General features: G+C 44.3%; 1 protein-coding gene across 2 annotated transcripts in view; it reads left to right on the top strand.

The window, feature by feature from the left end:
- The first annotated feature begins 2,060 nt into the window (after positions 1-2,060).
- The window catches only part of si:ch211-183d21.3 (serine/threonine-protein kinase SBK1), a 29,908-nt gene continuing 10,534 nt past the window's right edge, over positions 2,061-21,434 (top strand). Inside the window, exons 1-2 of one of the 2 annotated variants that reach the window (XM_036946484.1) lie at positions 2,061-2,567; positions 2,714-2,851. In XM_036946484.1, coding sequence (XP_036802379.1) covers positions 2,814-2,851 — 38 coding nt within the window. In that variant the 5' untranslated portion in view covers positions 2,061-2,567; positions 2,714-2,813. Of the gene's footprint in view, positions 2,852-21,434 lie in introns of both variants that reach the window. The other variant, XM_021565186.2, reaches the window with a different exon arrangement.

The following is a 21,434-nucleotide window of genomic DNA, read 5'->3' as shown; positions in this document are numbered from 1 at the left end:
AGAGAGGGAGAGAGGGGAGAGCAGACAAGTAGTGTTGCTCTATTTGTTCACGGCTCAAGCCCCCCTGGACTTACTTGACCCACACCGCTCCCTTTTGTCAGTCCACAGTACTTGACCTTCAACATGATTTATGACAGCCTAGTTCTCACTCTCTGCCTCACTGCTTCTTGCCCAATTCCCAAAGAGTGTGCGAAGTCTTGAACCTCTCAAAAGGTGAGATCATCGAACTGATGATACTTTATCAAATAACTGTCTTTTCAATACATGTTACTTGAACAGGAAAAGACTGCAATAGAATACTCTGAGGTCACTGATATTGTTTCAAGACATAGGTAGAGGCAGACATACTCTCAGTACTGACATACACTCACCGAACAGTTTTATTAGGTACGCCCATCTAGTACCGGGTCAAATCAAATCAAATGTATTTATATAGCCCTTCGTACATCAGCTGATATCTCAAAGTGCTGTACAGAAACCCAGCCTAAAACCCCAAACAGCAAGCAATGCAGGTGTAGAAGCACGTTGGCTAGGAAAAACTTCCTAGAAAGGCCAAAACCTAGGAAGAAACCTAGTGAGGAACCAGGCTATGTGGGGTGGCCAGTCCTCTTCTGGCTGTGCCGGGTGGAGATTATAACAGAACATGGCCAAGATGTTCAAATGTTCATAAATGACCAGCATGGTCGAATAATAATAAGGCAGAACAGTTGAAACTGGAGCAGCAGTTTGCCACCAGAACAGCCTGGATTCTTTGGGGCATTCTACAAGGTGTCAGAATCGTTCCCCAGGGACCTTGGTCCTTGCTGACGCGATGGCATCACACAGTTGCTGCAGATTGGACGACAGCACATTCATGCTGCGAACAGCCCGTTCCATTTCATCCGAAAGATGCTCTATTGGGTTGAGATCTGGGGACTGCTCAGGCCACTCAAGTTAACTGAACTTGCTGTCATGTTCCAGGCCATGTTTTTTCACTCCTCAATTGTCCAGTGTTGGTGATCGCTGGAGCTGCTTCTTCTTGTTTTTAGCTGATAGGAGTGGAACCCGGGGTGGTCATCTACTGCGTTAGCCCATCCATGACTGAGGAGTTGTGCATTCCGAGATGCCATTCTGCACACCACTGTTGTACTGCGCCGTTATTTGTCTGTTTATGGCCCGCCAGTTAGCTTGCACGATTCTTTCCAATTCTCCTTAGACCTATGTCATCAACAAACTGTTTTCGCCCACAGGGCCTCATCTGACTGGTTGTTTTATGTTTGTGGCAAAATTCTCGGTAACACCTTGACACTGTCGTGCGTAAAAAAATCCCAGGAAGGCGGACGTTTCTGAGATACTGGGTCCGGCGAGCCTGGCACCGACAATCATACCACGATCAAAGTTACTTAGGCCACTCTTTTTCCCCCTTCTAATGTTCAATCGAACAGTAACTGAATGCCTCAATGCCTGTCTACCTGCTTTATATAGCAAGCCATGGCCAGGCGAGTCACTGTCTGTAGGAGCGATCCATTTTCGTGAACGGAGTGGTGTACCTAATAAACTGTCCGTGTAGTTGTTACAGAGGCTGAAGCTCCTTTTTCTTTCCTCTTCCGTGGGCTGATCCAGTCCTGGTTATGTGTGTAACCAGCTTATCTTCCGCACCCTGTAGGCCTAGGCTGTCTTAGTTCTGGAGCAGTGGGTCTTGAGTGGAACAAATGGCCAGCCTGAGGGGGATATGGCGATGACGAGTTCCCAACCGTTCAACTCCTCTACTCGTCAACCTTTCTGATCCGTGATTTCTGATGACGCTCACGAAGGATTAGTGGGCGACTATGCGCTAAGGTTGATAAGGTTATCCCTGTTATTCTAATCCCATTCCACCAATCCAATTTATTCAGGATGACAAAGATGCCTGCATGCCTGCCTGTTGTTAAACAAGGCCAGGGAACCACCAACCAGTAAATTCATTGACAGTACTTGAGGCCATAAACTACTGAATTACTCAACAGTCATTGGTGTGGTAAGTCAAAGACATATTGGGAACAAACCCCAGGCACTAGGACCCAGTGCACGTGAGAGCGCGCTTCTGCTGCCAGAAGGTGGAGTGGTGGAGACGACGAGACGGGAGGGAACAATGAAAGAGCTGGCTGGTAGTGCTAAGCAGCAGAGAGATTGGAACAGCTATGAAAAGGAGAGCGAAAAGCAACAATAGCACTCTGATTCAAAGAGGACAAATGGAGAAACGGTGAATAGGTGCAGATAGAGAGTCGGGTCATTTTCCACGCAGGCTGAAAAGTATGCTGCAAATGAATGGATTTGGTGTGGTGTTGAATTGGGTCATGCAGACCCCAAGAAGAGCGAAAGATAAACACACACCCGCCTCTAGTTGCCTCGCAGGTTGACGGTGGATGTGCGCTTTCGAGAGGCAAACGGGCAATCTTACCGAAATTCGCCAAACCATAGAAGATAACGGAGTCAACTCTCCATTGGCACCGAATAACCCTAAATAGAAGAGCGCCTTTACGCACGGAACCAAACAGAGAATTACTACCAACACAGAGGAGAAAACAAGACACAAAGACGGACCTGAAGTCAGTTCACACTATAGGCTATTCATTTTTCAGACAAGAGAACCCTGCATAGTTGAAACAAAAACACAACTGCAGTTTAAAAATACAACTTTCATATATGGACTCATTCGTTGATGTTGAAATATGATTCATTTCATTTCAAATAGAATAGTTTAAAAAACAGGAGATCTCGTCGGTTTATTGCCACCAAACCCCGGTGAATCAACCGGTCAGTTGAAGAGCGCAGGGGCTCCTCGCGCTGCGCAAATGCAGGACCATGGAGGAGACAGACAGGTCGCCAGCAGGTGAGTTAAGTTACAACCTCTGATCGGTCTTCATTATCACACAGATCGTGTGAAAGTTACCTCATTAGCATATGCATACACCTGGGGAAATATGATGCAATGGCAACTTGAATCATAAACGCAATGAACCGTTGTTTATTGGTCAGTCTGTGTTTGCTTGTTTGTTTCTATGTATTGTGATTTAGGCTATGTGCATCATTTTTAGTGTAGCCTAGTCTCTAAAGGTTTTCAGTGGTCTTTATTTATTTGCAAGTGGATTGTGGACTATTCATTCAACAAATTGTGATCAATATTTCACAGATTTTAAGAGCCATATTCACTAGGCCTTCACTATTCACCTATGCAATATGTTTTCTTTGAGGAAAAGGTGACATCTTCAAAATTGTCTCTATTGTACCTATGTCTTTTTTTTAAACTTTTTTTTTTTTTTTTTACAATTAAACGATTTGATGAGCACAGACATACCTTCAAGGTAGACGGGCTATTCAGTATATTCTCCAGGTGAACTTGAATGTGTGTTTCTCTCTCTAGGTGGATGTGATTGACTTTTCCTCCACACATTTCCATAGTGCATGTACATTTTAAATCAGGCAGGATTTCCTTTCCCAGCCAGCACTTTGCATTTGTTATTTAGCACCATTATGCACTAATAGAGTAACACAATGGGCACTCGGAAGCACCATAAAGCGAATGTACACTCTGGTCAGTGGCGTAAATATCTCACTGATAATGGCATGTATTGAACAAAAATCAATAAAAGCAGCAGGCCTTCTGGGGTGTAATGGACTCTAAATGAAACATGATGACAGTGAAGAGTTGGACATTCATTTTATTCACTATTTATTGCTTGATGAAACAGCGTTACTTCCTTGACCTTGCAGGGCAATCACAGGACCATTGTTCACTAACAGCGTTGCAAAGTGTTCATTAACAACTTCGTGAAGCCAGTACGTTACTGTACTATATGAATAAATCACAGTACAGTTTCACTCTATATACTGGAAAATGGTTAAATCCCATACTGTATAATTCATGGTAGCCTATGGTAGCCATACACTGTACCACACACGTACCATATATGTAATAGAACACGCTGTACTGTCGACAGTATGCACACCACTCTGCCCTGTTTTGCAATTAACACAGTGCACTGAGCAGTACACCTACTGTATAGCCTGTGTCATGTGTAGCGTGTAGACAGGGGGCAGGTTGGACACGACAGACCTGGTGGGCTGGTAAATCATGACACGCTTCAGTGGCAGGTAAATTGATGTGCTTAACTGAATGGATAGGCGTGATGTTAGATCAGCGGCATCTACAGCGGAGACATTCCATCCGAAGTCAATGAGGCCAGAGGAAAGGGGAAGGAACAAGTGAGAGGATTGGACTTGATTGGATTTCAGCCCATCTGGTTCAGTGATCTCAGCAGCCTCAGCAATCAATCCAGCCTGATGTCACCACAGGGTTGGCGTTTGGCGGTAGGATCCCCCCATCGTCATGGTAATACATCAAGGCCTGATTCTCTGGTTACAGTGGTCCCCTCCAGCCAATGGCCAAGTTTCTCTTTAGATCCTCATCATAATACAGCCAAACTGTGTCTCTCCCAGCCTGTTGTAGACTCTTCTAGACTCTAGTCTGCTACAGTTGTTGTCAGTACAGCTGTGGAGTCACGGTTACCCATCCATTTCATATCAAAGAGATTAATTATCCTCCCTGCCTTGGGGAAGGCTGCTGTGTTTCGCTCCCATTTCATGTCCTCAATCCTATAGTGTCAGTCATGACAGGAAACATTCCTACACTGTAGTGTGCATACAGGGTGTGGGGGCATACGGTATATTTTCCTATTGGCTGGCTGAGCACAGCTTTTTGACTGTTGAGTGGTTTTGTGTGGCTCTACTGTTTTGATAATTGCTTTTGCATGATGTAGACTAGACATTTCATGTGGAATGGTGTACTAGCTATTTCATGTTGAATGGTGCTCTACATCCTTATAGTTCAATCCATTGTAGTTAGCAGTAGCACACGGTCTAGTTTCTTTGAATCTAGCTGCTCTGCTCACAATAGAGCAATAATAGGTGGACAGTTGACTGCTCTCTGGGTGTTTACCCTCGGGTAGGGTTACCGCTCTGTGCTGCGGTCCGTGATGTCCAGTCCCTCTCGGCGTGGTGGCGAGGTGATGCCTTACTGTGCCTGACTGTCCCTGACCGTCCCTGACAGCTCTCAGCAGAAGCAGCAGGTGTTGAGGCGGGCATGAGAGAGAGAAAGAGAGAGGGAGTCAAGTGGCACCCGCACGGCTCAGAGGCTCAGTGGGGGTGGGTGGGTGGGTGGGTGGGGGGGGGGGGGGGGGGTGGAGGACAGAGAAGAGAGAGCCGGATCAGCAGAGTGAAGGTGATTTGTCAAAATGAGTGGATGTGGCCCCGGCTGCTGGTCTGTCCAATCACCGGCCAGCAGGAAGTCTCCAATGTTATGGGCGTGTGTGAGGAACACTGAGGAGTGCTACTGTAGCTAGCTCTCCTCCTACCTGGCTCTACTGGCACTCGTGCTGTTAAGGTAGATGATTCAGTTATTTACTACTGAGTGGTGGACCACGGAGCTAGATAACACTCACAGGGCGCTCCTATTGAACAAGTTGTTTATTGAGGTTATATTGAATAAAGTGTTTTGTTGTTCCTCTCAAGCATGTCCTCGGTGCTCACAAACTGTGATACAGTGCGTGTGTGTGTGACAGTGGAGGCCCCTCAGAGAAGGAAGGGAAGGACCATCCTACTCAGTGAATTTCATTTTTTTAAATATAAAGTTGAAACTATACTAAACATATTCACGTCACCAAATAACTGGTTAAAACACTGTTTTGCAATGAAGGTCTACAGTAGCCTCAACAGCACCCTCTAGGGTAGACCAATGGTGTAGCCGGAGGACAGCTATTTTCCGTCCTCCTCTGGGTAGGTAACTTCAATACAAAACCTAGGAGGCTCTTGGTTCTCACCAACTTCCATAGACTTACACAGTAATTATGACTACATCCAGAGGATGTCCTCCAACCTATCAAAGCTCTTGCAGCATGAACTGAAATGTTGTCCACCCAATCAAAGGTTCAGAGAATTACTCTATTACCGGAAGCATAAGCTGCATAAACTACAGCTAGCTAGCACTGCAGTATGGCGAGTTGTTGACTCAAAGAGAGAGGACAATAGTTAAATTAATTTGCTCAAAATTGTTGATCTTTCAAAATTAAGGAGATGCAGAGGGAGAGAGCTAGCTATATTTCGTTGTTGTGCACTGAAATCCACAAGTGAAGGGAAAAGCTGAGAGGAGGAGAGAGCGTAGATGTGAGAAAGAATTATACGAGAAAAGTGATGCTGTATGTGGATCCTATGAAAGTGAAAGGTGTGAGAGGGTTATCTGGGGTTTATTCATTCTGCCGAGTCGGTTGCAAAATATTTCTTATAAACGAAGCAAGCGGAACAAAACTTTGGATGAACCTACCTGAATTTGTCCAATAGAAACTCGTTTTAGTTGCAAAACGGAATGCAACTATTTGGACTATTGATTACCCCTCAGATCAGCTAGATACAGGCAAGAGTGTGCAAAACGGTATTGAACACGTCACTGTCTCACCTTGATTACTCTATTTGTCTCTCGACTTGTGCAACTACATTATGAACTTTAATTTGTAGGCTAGGTTGTAGAAACCGCATGATGGGTAGATGGCAAATGTGAGTAGCCTAAACCTACCAATGTCATATGAATGATGGTCATCCAATATGCTGTAATAGAAAACTAACCTACCCACGCGTGAGAGATTATGAATTTTCAGCTGAGACAAAATGTAGAGTCCTGTAGGGCCTGGGAGAGAGAAGTGAGTCAGACTACGCAATCAAATTATTTCTTTCATTAGTCTCCTGTTTACATTTCTCAAGAATAGAGAAGAGGGAATTGAGGAGGTGGACTTTAGAAGCTATGAAGAACACAAACTCTCCATATTGAGTTGCTGTGTCAGACACCCACGCCCCCACTTTTTAGAATCAGTAGGCCAATTCCTCAGAATGGAATGTAAAGAGCGGCCATGTTTCATTTCATTGAAGGTTTTTGACCCCTCTAACACAGCAGCTAAAGTAGTCTAACGGCTGTTGGTGGAAGAAGGTGAGGACCAAAGCGCAGCGTGGTACATGGTCATGTTATTTATTAAGCTGAACACTAAACACAACCAGTAACAAAAGAACTGAAACAGCTCTGTCAGGTGCAAAACACACTAAACAGAAAATAACTACCCACACCACACAGATGGGAAAAGGCTACCTAAGTATGGTTCTCAATCAGAGACAACGATAGACAGCTGCCTCTGATTGAGAACCACACCCGGCCAAACACAGAAATCCAAAACATAGAAAATGAACATAGAAAGCCCACCCTAGTCACACCCTGGACTAACCAAAATAGAGAATAAAAGCCAATGGCCAGGGCGTGACAGTACACCCCCCCCCCCCCCCCCCAAAAGGTGTGGACTCTAAAGGGGAGGGTCCAGGCGCCTCTTTATGGCGGAGGCTCTGGTGCGGGACGTGGACCCTGCTCCACCTTAGGCTTGACCCACTTAGGTGGCGCCTCTGGAGCGGGGACCCTCGCAGCGGGCCCCGGACAGGTGGGAGGCTCTGGCAGCGCCGGACAGGCGGGAGGCTCTGGCAGCGCCGGACAGGCGGGAGGCTCTGGCAGCGCCGGACAGGCGGGAGGCTCTGGAGTGAGGAGACGGAGAGACAGCCTGGTCCTTGGAGGAGGCACAGGATAGACCGGGCTGTGGAGGCACACTGGCAGTCTCGAACTATGGGCCTGCACAACCCGTCCTGGCTGGTCGGTCATTTTAGCCCGGCACATGTGGGGCGCAGGACGCACTGGGCTGTGCAGACACATGGGAGACAGTGCGCAGCGCCGACACAGGATATCCTGGCCCGAGGAGACTCACTGGAGAGCAGGGCTGGCACCATCTGTCCTGGCTGGATCCTCACCCTAGCCCGGCAGATGCGGGGAGCTGAGATGTAGCCCCCAAAATGTTTTTTTGGGGGGGGCTGCCTCTCGGGCTTCATTGCCAGCCGTGCCAACTCCTCGTAGCGTTGCCGCTCAGCCTTAGCTGCCTCTAGTTCCTCCTGTGGACGGCAATACTCCCCAGACTGTGCCCAGGGTCCCTTGCCTTCCAGTATCTCCTCCCATGTCCATTTCTCCAGATAGCGCTGCTCCTCCTTACCATGCTGCTTGGTCCTTTGGTGGTGGGTAGTTCTGTAACGGCTGTTGGTGGAAGAAGGGGAGGACCAAAGCGCAGCACGTGTTCATGTTATTTATTAAACTGAACACAACAAGTAACAAAAGAACAACCGTAACAGCTCCGTCAGGTGCAAAACACACTAAACAGAAAATAACTACCCACACCACACTGGCGGGGAAAAGGCTACCTAAGTATGGTTCTCAATCAGAGACAACGATAGACAGCTGCCTCTGATTGAGAATCACAGGCCAAACAACATAGAAAATGAACATAGAATGCCCACCCTAGTCAAACCCTGGCCTAACCAAGGCTTTTTTTAAATATTCTTTATATCGGCTGATTCGCCTCAACTCAAGCTTATGACATGACATTCATCACAGAACTTTTTTCTCACAGGCTACAATTAACTCTGATTGCGTTATTCATACAGTTTTAATTAAATGGCCAGACTCAGAGTATAGAATGCTACTGTGTAGATGAGATCCCTACTGCAGTATTAAAGTGTAAGAGAGAGATGTCCACTTGAAGTTGCCAAGCTGCGTCTATTATCAGGGGAAACGGTTCCCATGGAAATGCAATGTTAAAGGTCCAATGCAGCCGTTTTTATCTCAATATCAAATGATTTCTATGTAACAATTAAGTACCTTACTGTGATTGTTTTCAATTAAAATGGTCAAAAATAAAGAGCAATTTCTCAAGCAAGAATTTTGCTAGGACTGTCTGGGAGTGCCCACTTGACAAAAACTGGTTGAATCAACATTGTTGCCAGTCATTTCAACCCAAAATTCATTGTGATGACCAGGGGCATTCTTTTTCAAACATCTGAAACAGCTTTTTCCTGCTATCTAGAGACAAAACCGTTATTCTTAATTCCATGTAAAAAAAAACAAGTATTTTTCTGCATATCTAAGCATACCTCTTGAGCTGTCTGTATCCTCCTGACTGGTGTTTATTTTTATTTTTAGAAACTAAATATGTTTCTCTGCATCTTTGCAAAATCTGTAAATGATTGAAAGGAATGTGAATCCTATTCATTACATTTAGTAATTGCTTTTCTAAAGTCTACCAACCTTGTCAGCAGGCATGCCAGCTAAGATAGTTCGACAAGCCAGCTACTCTAACTTGATTGATAGCCTGAAATGGCTTCTTGGTAGCTAGTTATGAGGTTGTGAGATTTGGAACCTATCTGGGCTACCTAAAGGAAACTTCATAAAATTGCTAGGTGGCAAGTAATATTACAGAGAAACAACAACCAAAAATACAAATAAAAGTATATTTTTTAAACAGGACAAATCTGAGTGGGCATGTGCCCCTGTGCCCCCTATGGGCATGATGTCTTTGGTGATGATGTGGAAAACTGATTGAGTTTTCAAAAACGCATCAACGTAAGGGAATTTCCTATTTTTTTGGTTGATTTCACATTGAATTCACATTAGTTGACAACTCAACCAAATGTAAATCAAAACTAGACGTTGAACTGACATCTGTGCCCAGTGGGTGGTCTGCGTGGGGAGGGTAAAACGAAAAACTAGCTGTTATTGGCAGAGAGGTTTGAAACTCTCTTTCCCATTGTTCTATTAACTAATGTACTGTTAAAATAGGCTAAAATTCAGGCGGTCTTTTCAAACAGTTCTTACACTAAGATGGCATCATCCATTTTCACAATTGCACAGTATTATTCCAACCTCATAGTGTGGAAATATATATAAAACACAGAAAATCATATTTTTGACTGCACTGGGCCTTTAATTTAACACCAATATGAAAGACAAAAGAGCCTAATTATTGATGTGTTCTCATGTTGAGATGAATGGAGATGAATAGGCACTCAAACACGAGGCCAATATTGTACAGATAGAACATTTCAGTGAATATGGGAAAAGGATGAGATGAGGCACGAGGGATCAATTATAGATTCAAGACCAAACAATCTTTACACAAAACAACGCTAAGTTTAGTAAAGAACAAAGGAGACATACAGCACCTTCAGAAAGAATTCACACCCTTGGACTTCTTCCCCACTTTGTTCTGTTACAGCCTGAATTCAAAATGGGTTAAATAGATTAAAAAAACGTATCATCCATCTATAGACAATACCGTATAATGATAAAGTGGAAACATGTTTTTAGAAATGTTTGCACATTTAATACAAATTAAAAACAGAAATACCTTCTTTACATAAGTATTCAGACTCTTTGCTATGACACCACAAATTAAGCTCAGGTGCATCCAATTTCTTTGATCATGCTTGAGATGTCACTCACTACAACTTGATTGGAGTCCACCTGTGGTAAATTAAATTGTTTGGACATGACCTGTCTATATAAGGTCCCACAGTTGACAGTGCATGTCAGAGCAGAAAATATACCCCCATAAAGTCCAAGGAACTCTCCGTAGATCTCCAAGATATAATTGGGATGAGGCATAAATCTAGGGACGGCTATTAAACCATTTCTAGAGTGTTCAAAGTTTCCAAGAGCACAGTGGTCTCCATCATATCAACAACAAAAAAATTGAACTATGCAGACTCTGCCTTGGGCTGCCCGCCCAAACTGAGAAACCGGGCAAGAAGGACCTTGGTCAGAGAGTTGACCAGGAACCCAATGACCACTCTAACAGAACCACAGAGTTTATTGGCTAGGATAACAGTCTCTACAGCACTCCACCAATCTGGGCTTTATGGGAGAGTGGCCAGACGGAAGCCACTCCAGAGAAAAAGGCACATGACAGCACGCCTGGAGTTTCCAAAAAGACACGTGAAAGACTCTGAGATAAGACAAAATATTCTGTGGTCTGATGATACTATTGAACATTTTGGCCTGAATGCAAAGCGCTGTGTCTGGAGAAAACAAGGCACAGCTCATCACCCGTCTAACACCATCCCTACTGTGAAGCATGGAGGTGGCAGCATCATGCTATTGGGATTATTCAGCGGCATGGACTGGGAGACTGGTAAGGATAGAGGGAACAATGGATGCCAAATACAGGGAAATCCTTGATGAGAACCTGCTTCAGAGTCCAAACGACCTTAGACTGGGAAAAATATTTATGTTCCAACAGGACAATGACCCCCAAGCATACAGCCAAAGCAATGCTGGATTCGCATCAGAACAAGAATGTGAAAGTCCTTGAGTGGCCCAGCCAATCAAACTGAGACAAAAAATTAAAAAAATTCTGCATTAGTCTCGCAGGGTTCATCTCTATTCTCATCTCAAGCCAAGAGTTTGTTCAGTAAAGGTCATCTGGCTATTTCACTAGCCATCTCGTGTCTGGGCATATGGAGGTCCAGGCTGTTACTGTAGACCATTTTAATATAATAATACAGTTTTTGCAATTTAGCAGAAATGTTGGTGTGTGTGTGTGGTTCACGCAGTTTCTTCTGTCTGTTAGTGTGGACTATTCTGGACCTTAAATGGTATGCTTTTGTCTGTTAGGGCATTCTGGGCTTTAAAGGGGATGTCTTATCTGTAAGGGTTAGCGAAGTAGACGACCTCTGCGCTGATTGCTGCTAGAGGTCATTTTTCAGTTCACAGCAAAGGAAACATTGCAGAAAATACCAAATGGCTGCGTGTGGTGATCTCTAGAGTCTAGAACAGTGTTACTCGCTATTTCTTATAAGGGGGCCACTTTTGGGTTGAGACAATCATTCAGAGGGCCGCACAGATCTTTAATTTGTCACATTGTATGATTTTTAAGTAATTAATTTGCATTTTATTGCATGACATACAGTGGGGCAAAAAAGTATTTAGTCAGCCACCAATTGTGCAAGTTCTCCCACTTAAAAAGATGAGAGAGGCCTGTAATTTTCATCATAGGTACATTTCAACTATGACAGACAAAATGCGATTTTTTTCTCTAGAAAATCACATTGTAGGATTTTTAATGAATTTATTTGCAAATTATGGTGGAAAATAAGTATTTGGTCAATAACAAAAGTTTATCTCAATACTTTGTTATGTACCCTCTGTTGGCAATGACAGAGGTCAAACGTTTCTGTAAGTCTTCACAAGGTTTTCACACACTGTTGCTGGTATTTTGGCCCATTCCTCCATGCAGATCTCCTCTAGATCAGTGATGTTTTGGGGCTGTTGCTGGGCTACATGGACTTTCAACTCCCTCCAAAGATTTTCTATGGGGTTGAGATCTGGAGACTGGCTAGGCCACTACAGGACCTTGAAATGCTTCTTACGAAGCCAGTCCTTCGTTGCCCGGGCGGTGTGTTTGGGGTCATTGTCATGCTGAAAGACCCAGCCACGTTTCATCTTCAATGCCCTTGCTGATGGAAGGAAGTTTTCACTCAAAATCTCACGATACATGGCCCCATTCATTCTTTCCTTTACACGGATCAGTTGTCCTGGTCCCTTTGCAGAAAAACAGCCCCAAAGCATGATGTTTCCACCCCCATGCTTCACAGTAGGTATGGTGTTCTTTGGATGCAACTCAGCATTCTTTGTCCTCCCAACACGACAAGTTGAGTTTTTACCAAAAAGTTATATTTTGGTTTCATCTGACCACATGACATTCTCCCAATCTTCTTCTGGATCATCCAAATACTCTCTAGCAAACTTCAGATGGGCCTGGACATGTACTGGCTTAAGCAGGGGGACACGTCTGGCACTGCAGGTTTTGAGTCCCTGGCGGCGTAGTGTGTTACTGATGGTAGGCTTTGTTACTTTGGTCCCAGCTCTCTGCAGGTCATTCACTAGGTCCCCCTGTGTGGTTCTGGGATTTTTGCTCACCGTTCTTGTGATCATTTTGACCCCACGGGGTGAGATCTTGCGTGGAGCCCCAGATAGAGGGAGATTATCAGTGGTCTTGTATGTCTTCCATTTCCTAATAATTGCTCCCACAGTTGATTTCTTCAAACCAAGCTGCTTACCTATTGCAGATTCAGTCTTCCCAGCCTGGTGCAGGTCTACAATTTTGTTTCTGGTGTCCTTTGACAGCTCTTTGGTCTTGGCCATAGTGGAGTTTGGAGTGTGACTGTTTGAGGTTGGGGACAGGTGTCTTTTATACTGATAACAAGTTCAAACAGGTGCCATTAATACAGGTAACGAGTGGAGGACAGAGGAGCCTCTTAAAGAATAAGTTACAGGTCTGTGAGAGCCAGAAATCTTGCTTGTTTGTAGGTGACCAAATACTTATTTCCCACCCTAATTTGCAAATAAATTCATAAAAAATCCTACAATGTGATTTTCTGGATTTTTTCTTTCTCATTTTGTCTGTCATAGTTGAAGTGTACCTATGATGAAAATTACAGGCCTCTCATCTTTTTAAGTGGGAGAACTTGCACAATTGGTGGCTGGCTAGATACTTTTTTGCCCCACTGTAAGTATTTGATACATCAGAAAAGCAAAACTTAATATTTGGTACCGAAACTTTTGTTTGCAATTACAGAGATCATACGTTTCCTGTAGTTCTTGACCAGGTTTGCACACACTGCAGCAGGGATTTTGGCCCACTCCTCCATACAGACCTTCTCCAGATCCTTCAGGTTTCGGGGCTGTCGCTGGGCAATACGGACTTTCAGCTCCCTCCAAAGATTTTCTATTGGGTTCAGGTCTGGAGACTGGCTAGGCCACTCCAGGACCTTGAGATGCTTCTTACGGAGCCACTCCTTAGTTGCCCTGGCTGTGTGTTTCAATGCTCTTACTGAGGGAAGGAGGTTGTTGGCCAAGATCTCACGATACATGGCCCCATCCATCCTTCCCTCAATACGGTACAGTCATCCTGTCCCCTTTGCAGAAAAGCATCCCTAAAGAATGATGTTTCCACTTCCATGCTTCACGGTTGGGATGGTTTTCTTGGGGTTGTACTCATCCTTCTTCTTCCTCCAAACACGGCGAATGGAGTTTAGACCAAAAAGCTCTATTTTCGTCTTGTCAGACCACATGACCTTCTCCCATTCCTCCTCTGGATCATCCAGATGGTCATTGGCAAACTTCAGACGGGCCTGGACATGCGCTGGCTTGAGCAGGGGGACCTTGCGTACGCTTCAGGATTTTAATCCATGATGGCGTAGTGTGTTACTAATGGTTTTCTTTGAGACTGTGGGCCCAGCTCTCTTCAGGTCATTGACCAGGTCCTGCCGTGTACTTCTGGGCTGATCCCTCACCTTCCTCATGATCATTGATGCCCCACGAAGGGAGATCTTGCATGGAGCCCCAGACCGAGGGTGATTGACCGTCATCTTGAACTTCTTCCATTTTCTAATAATTGCACCAACAGTTGTTGCCTTCTCATCGAGCTGCTTGCCTATTGTCCTGTAGCCCATCCCAGCCTTGTGCAGGTCTACAATTTATCGCTGATGTCCTTACACAGCTCTCTGGTCTTGGCCATTGTGGAGAGGTTGGAGTCTGTTTGATTGAGTGTGTGGACAGGTGTCTTTTATACAGGTAACGAGTTCAAACAGGTGCAGTTAATACAGTTAATGAGTGGAGAACAGGAGGGCTTCTTAAAGAAAAACTAACAGGTCTGTGAGAGCCGGAATTCTTACTGGTTGGTATGTGATCAAATACTTATGTCATGCAATAAAATGCAAATTAATTACTTAAAAATCATACAATGTGATTTTCTGGATTTTTGTTATAGATTCTGTCTCTCACAGTTGAAGTGTACCTATGATAAAAATTACAGACCTCTACATGCTTTGTAAGTAGGAAAACATACCAACAGTGTATCAAATACTTGTTCTCCCCACTGTACACACATCAAATAGGCTACATCACATGTATAAGACCCATATTAAGGGTTACCTCAGTAGTTGGATGAGCGAAAATGTCCCTTCTGCTCCTTGACTGAATTCATTCTAAATGTATAGTCTGTTGTTGTTATCCTTGTGAGGCAATCCATGTGTGCATTGGTCAGTCTGTTTCTCTGTTTTTGTTTCACAATGTTCATTGTTGAAAATGTTGCTTCACATGAATAAGTGCACACACTGCTTCAGAAGTGGATACTCTGTGTCTGACACAAGGCTCCAGAGATGGGTAACACCTGATCTTAGTTCACCTTGCAATGTGTCATGTGCCTGCAGCTCCACTATCTCACTCTCTATTCCAGCACGGTCAGGACAGAGGGCTGTGATGACTGGGGTCAGAGATGACACTATCTCACTCTCTATTCCAGCACGGTCAGGACAGAGGGCGGTGATGACTGGGGTCAGAGATGACACTGGCACATGAAAGGGGTTCTCAATGAAGTTGAAAAAACTCCTTGTACTCCATGATATTCTTGAATCTTGACTCAAACTCCAGCTTCAACTCTTCCAACACATGCACAAATACATCATAGCTAAAATGTTGCAGTATGTCTGGGTTGGATGTGGTGACTGCTCAGCTTTGGGAAATGAACAAACTGTCAAACAAACAGTGTGGTGATTTTATTTTGAAATGCTGTGACCACACACAGCATTTTGCCTGGAGTTTTAGCTTTCCCTTGGAGCTGGAGAGTCACCGTGTTCAGGTGGCAGGTGATGTCAGTTAGAAAAGAAAGCTTCAGTATCCACTGTGGATCATCCAGCTCTGGCTCGTCTCTCCCCTTGCTTGCAACAAATTCGCAGATTTAAAGGAGGAGAGAAATCTTTCCAAAAACTCTGCCACGAGACAGCCATCTCTCCTCGTTGTGAATTATCAAGTCTTCGTATTCTGTCTGGTATTCCTCCGGCAACTCGCGGAATTGCCGGTGATTTAGTGCCCTCGCAATAATAATGTTCACCCACGCACACGACTTGCTGCATCACATTCTGTAAGTCACAGTCTTTGAGTGTTTCCTGATGAATGATACAGTGAAACGTAACAAATTCGGGAATATCCTCAATCTTTCTCATCAGGCCTATGAGTCCTTTCTCCTTTCCTCGCATGTTTGGGGCACCGTAAGCGCACACAGATGCCAGATTGGACCAGTCAATATTATCAGCAAACAATGTAACAAGGACTTTCAGAATACCCTCTCCTCATTTTTGTCCCTAAAGAGGCATAGAAGTTCCTCTCTGAATGACCTCTACATGAGGGAATCGGACCCAAACCCCATAATTGGGCAATGTCACTTACATCAGTGCCTTCGTCAAGCGCAATACTAAAACACAGCGCCACGGACATGTCAGTAATCAGTTGCTTACCGATGTCCTCGTCAATGTCTTCTATCCGTCTTGTTATTGCCGAGTCTGAGAGTTGCAGTCCCTTAATTTACTTTAAAATAGCTTCATTGTTTGTGAAATCAGCATGCAATATTTAGGGCTGAGGCCAAAAAAACATTCTTTGACAATCTCTGCGTCTGTGAAGGCCTTGTTTCTCGCGAATATCCAAGCAATCTCTGCAACAGTTCTAGATCTGTCCATCATTTGTCGCTGTCCTTTGAGCTGCGCTATTTTGTTGTTTCTGATGTTGCTTTGTGGCGGATATGTTTTGTCAAAGTGGGCATGATGTGACTGGAAATGTCACTCTACATTTGCTCGTTTAAAACTATTGACTGCCTTCTGGAAAATAAGACAAAGTGAGCTGGAACCCAATGACCACTCTAACAGAACCACAGAGTTTATTGGCTAGGATAACAGTCTCTACAGCACTCCACCAATCTGGGCTTTATGGGAGAGTGGCCAGACGGAAGCCACTCCAGAGAAAAAGGCACATGACAGCACGCCTGGAGTTTCCAAAAAGACACGTGAAAGACTCTGAGATAAGACAAAATATTCTGTGGTCTGATGATACTATTGAACATTTTGGCCTGAATGCAAAGCGCTGTGTCTGGAGAAAACAAGGCACAGCTCATCACCCGTCTAACACCATCCCTACTGTGAAGCATGGAGGTGGCAGCATCATGCTATTGGGATTATTCAGCGGCATGGACTGGGAGACTGGTAAGGATAGAGGGAACAATGGATGCCAAATACAGGGAAATCCTTGATGAGAACCTGCTTCAGAGTCCAAACGACCTTAGACTGGGAAAAATATTTATGTTCCAACAGGACAATGACCCCCAAGCATACAGCCAAAGCAATGCTGGATTGGCATCAGAACAAGAATGTGAAAGTCCTTGAGTGGCCCAGCCAATCAAACTGAGACAAAAAATTAAAAAAATTCTGCATTAGTCTCGCAGGGTTCATCTCTATTCTCATCTCAAGCCAAGAGTTTGTTCAGTAAAGGTCATCTGGCTATTTCACTAGCCATCTCGTGTCTGGGCATATGGAGGTCCAGGCTGTTACTGTAGACCATTTTAATATAATAATACAGTTTTTGCAATTTAGCAGAAATGTTGGTGTGTGTGTGTGGTTCACGCAGTTTCTTCTGTCTGTTAGTGTGGACTATTCTGGACCTTAAATGGTATGCTTTTGTCTGTTAGGGCATTCTGGGCTTTAAAGGGGATGTCTTATCTGTAAGGGTTAGCGAAGTAGACGACCTCTGCGCTGATTGCTGCTAGAGGTCATTTTTCAGTTCACAGCAAAGGAAACATTGCAGAAAATACCAAATGGCTGCGTGTGGTGATCTCTAGAGTCTAGAACAGTGTTACTCGCTATTTCTTATAAGGGGGCCACTTTTGGGTTGAGATAATCATTCAGAGGGCCGCACAGATCTTTAATTTGTCACATTGTATGATTTTTAAGTAATTAATTTGCATTTTATTGCATGACATACAGTGGGGCAAAAAAGTATTTAGTCAGCCACCAATTGTGCAAGTTCTCCCACTTAAAAAGATGAGAGAGGCCTGTAATTTTCATCATAGGTACATTTCAACTATGACAGACAAAATGCGATTTTTTTCTCTAGAAAATCACATTGTAGGATTTTTAATGAATTTATTTGCAAATTATGGTGGAAAATAAGTATTTGGTCAATAACAAAAGTTTATCTCAATACTTTGTTATGTACCCTCTGTTGGCAATGACAGAGGTCAAACGTTTCTGTAAGTCTTCACAAGGTTTTCACACACTGTTGCTGGTATTTTGGCCCATTCCTCCATGCAGATCTCCTCTAGATCAGTGATGTTTTGGGGCTGTTGCTGGGCTACATGGACTTTCAACTCCCTCCAAAGATTTTCTATGGGGTTGAGATCTGGAGACTGGCTAGGCCACTACAGGACCTTGAAATGCTTCTTACGAAGCCAGTCCTTCGTTGCCCGGGCGGTGTGTTTGGGGTCATTGTCATGCTGAAAGACCCAGCCACGTTTCATCTTCAATGCCCTTGCTGATGGAAGGAAGTTTTCACTCAAAATCTCACGATACATGGCCCCATTCATTCTTTCCTTTACACGGATCAGTTGTCCTGGTCCCTTTGCAGAAAAACAGCCCCAAAGCATGATGTTTCCACCCCCATGCTTCACAGTAGGTATGGTGTTCTTTGGATGCAACTCAGCATTCTTTGTCCTCCCAACACGACAAGTTGAGTTTTTACCAAAAAGTTATATTTTGGTTTCATCTGACCACATGACATTCTCCCAATCTTCTTCTGGATCATCCAAATACTCTCTAGCAAACTTCAGATGGGCCTGGACATGTACTGGCTTAAGCAGGGGGACACGTCTGGCACTGCAGGTTTTGAGTCCCTGGCGGCGTAGTGTGTTACTGATGGTAGGCTTTGTTACTTTGGTCCCAGCTCTCTGCAGGTCATTCACTAGGTCCCCCTGTGTGGTTCTGGGATTTTTGCTCACCGTTCTTGTGATCATTTTGACCCCACGGGGTGAGATCTTGCGTGGAGCCCCAGATAGAGGGAGATTATCAGTGGTCTTGTATGTCTTCCATTTCCTAATAATTGCTCCCACAGTTGATTTCTTCAAACCAAGCTGCTTACCTATTGCAGATTCAGTCTTCCCAGCCTGGTGCAGGTCTACAATTTTGTTTCTGGTGTCCTTTGACAGCTCTTTGGTCTTGGCCATAGTGGAGTTTGGAGTGTGACTGTTTGAGGTTGGGGACAGGTGTCTTTTATACTGATAACAAGTTCAAACAGGTGCCATTAATACAGGTAACGAGTGGAGGACAGAGGAGCCTCTTAAAGAATAAGTTACAGGTCTGTGAGAGCCAGAAATCTTGCTTGTTTGTAGGTGACCAAATACTTATTTCCCACCCTAATTTGCAAATAAATTCATAAAAAATCCTACAATGTGATTTTCTGGATTTTTTCTTTCTCATTTTGTCTGTCATAGTTGAAGTGTACCTATGATGAAAATTACAGGCCTCTCATCTTTTTAAGTGGGAGAACTTGCACAATTGGTGGCTGGCTAGATACTTTTTTGCCCCACTGTAAGTATTTGATACATCAGAAAAGCAAAACTTAATATTTGGTACCGAAACTTTTGTTTGCAATTACAGAGATCATACGTTTCCTGTAGTTCTTGACCAGGTTTGCACACACTGCAGCAGGGATTTTGGCCCACTCCTCCATACAGACCTTCTCCAGATCCTTCAGGTTTCGGGGCTGTCGCTGGGCAATACGGACTTTCAGCTCCCTCCAAAGATTTTCTATTGGGTTCAGGTCTGGAGACTGGCTAGGCCACTCCAGGACCTTGAGATGCTTCTTACGGAGCCACTCCTTAGTTGCCCTGGCTGTGTGTTTCAATGCTCTTACTGAGGGAAGGAGGTTGTTGGCCAAGATCTCACGATACATGGCCCCATCCATCCTTCCCTCAATACGGTACAGTCATCCTGTCCCCTTTGCAGAAAAGCATCCCTAAAGAATGATGTTTCCACTTCCATGCTTCACGGTTGGGATGGTTTTCTTGGGGTTGTACTCATCCTTCTTCTTCCTCCAAACACGGCGAATGGAGTTTAGACCAAAAAGCTCTATTTTCGTCTTGTCAGACCACATGACCTTCTCCCATTCCTCCTCTGGATCATCCAGATGGTCATTGGCAAACTTCAGACGGGCCTGGACATGCGCTGGCTTGAGCAGGGGGACCTTGCGTACGCTTCAGGATTTTAATCCATGATGGCGTAGTGTGTTACTAATGGTTTTCTTTGAGACTGTGGGCCCAGCTCTCTTCAGGTCATTGACCAGGTCCTGCCGTGTACTTCTGGGCTGATCCCTCACCTTCCTCATGATCATTGATGCCCCACGAAGGGAGATCTTGCATGGAGCCCCAGACCGAGGGTGATTGACCGTCATCTTGAACTTCTTCCATTTTCTAATAATTGCACCAACAGTTGTTGCCTTCTCATCGAGCTGCTTGCCTATTGTCCTGTAGCCCATCCCAGCCTTGTGCAGGTCTACAATTTATCGCTGATGTCCTTACACAGCTCTCTGGTCTTGGCCATTGTGGAGAGGTTGGAGTCTGTTTGATTGAGTGTGTGGACAGGTGTCTTTTATACAGGTAACGAGTTCAAACAGGTGCAGTTAATACAGTTAATGAGTGGAGAACAGGAGGGCTTCTTAAAGAAAAACTAACAGGTCTGTGAGAGCCGGAATTCTTACTGGTTGGTATGTGATCAAATACTTATGTCATGCAATAAAATGCAAATTAATTACTTAAAAATCATACAATGTGATTTTCTGGATTTTTGTTATAGATTCTGTCTCTCACAGTTGAAGTGTACCTATGATAAAAATTACAGACCTCTACATGCTTTGTAAGTAGGAAAACATACCAACAGTGTATCAAATACTTGTTCTCCCCACTGTACACACATCAAATAGGCTACATCACATGTATAAGACCCATATTAAGGGTTACCTCAGTAGTTGGATGAGCGAAAATGTCCCTTCTGCTCCTTGACTGAATTCATTCTAAATGTATAGTCTGTTGTTGTTATCCTTGTGAGGCAATCCATGTGTGCATTGGTCAGTCTGTTTCTCTGTTTTTGTTTCACAATGTTCATTGTTGAAAATGTTGCTTCACATGAATAAGTGCACACACTGCTTCAGAAGTGGATACTCTGTGTCTGACACAAGGCTCCAGAGATGGGTAACACCTGATCTTAGTTCACCTTGCAATGTGTCATGTGCCTGCAGCTCCACTATCTCACTCTCTATTCCAGCACGGTCAGGACAGAGGGCTGTGATGACTGGGGTCAGAGATGACACTATCTCACTCTCTATTCCAGCACGGTCAGGACAGAGGGCGGTGATGACTGGGGTCAGAGATGACACTGGCACATGAAAGGGGTTCTCAATGAAGTTGAAAAAACTCCTTGTACTCCATGATATTCTTGAATCTTGACTCAAACTCCAGCTTCAACTCTTCCAACACATGCACAAATACATCATAGCTAAAATGTTGCAGTATGTCTGGGTTGGATGTGGTGACTGCTCAACTTTGGGAAATGAACAAACTGTCAAACAAACAGTGTGGTGATTTTATTTTGAAATGCTGTGACCACACACAGCATTTTGCCTGGAGTTTTAG

The sequence above is a fragment of the Oncorhynchus mykiss genome, chromosome 16 (genome assembly GCF_013265735.2).
Source record: "Oncorhynchus mykiss isolate Arlee chromosome 16, USDA_OmykA_1.1, whole genome shotgun sequence".
Lineage (NCBI taxonomy): Eukaryota > Metazoa > Chordata > Actinopteri > Salmoniformes > Salmonidae > Oncorhynchus > Oncorhynchus mykiss.
The sequence above is the reverse complement of the archived record's forward strand: the minus strand, read 5'-3'. Positions and strand labels throughout refer to the sequence as shown.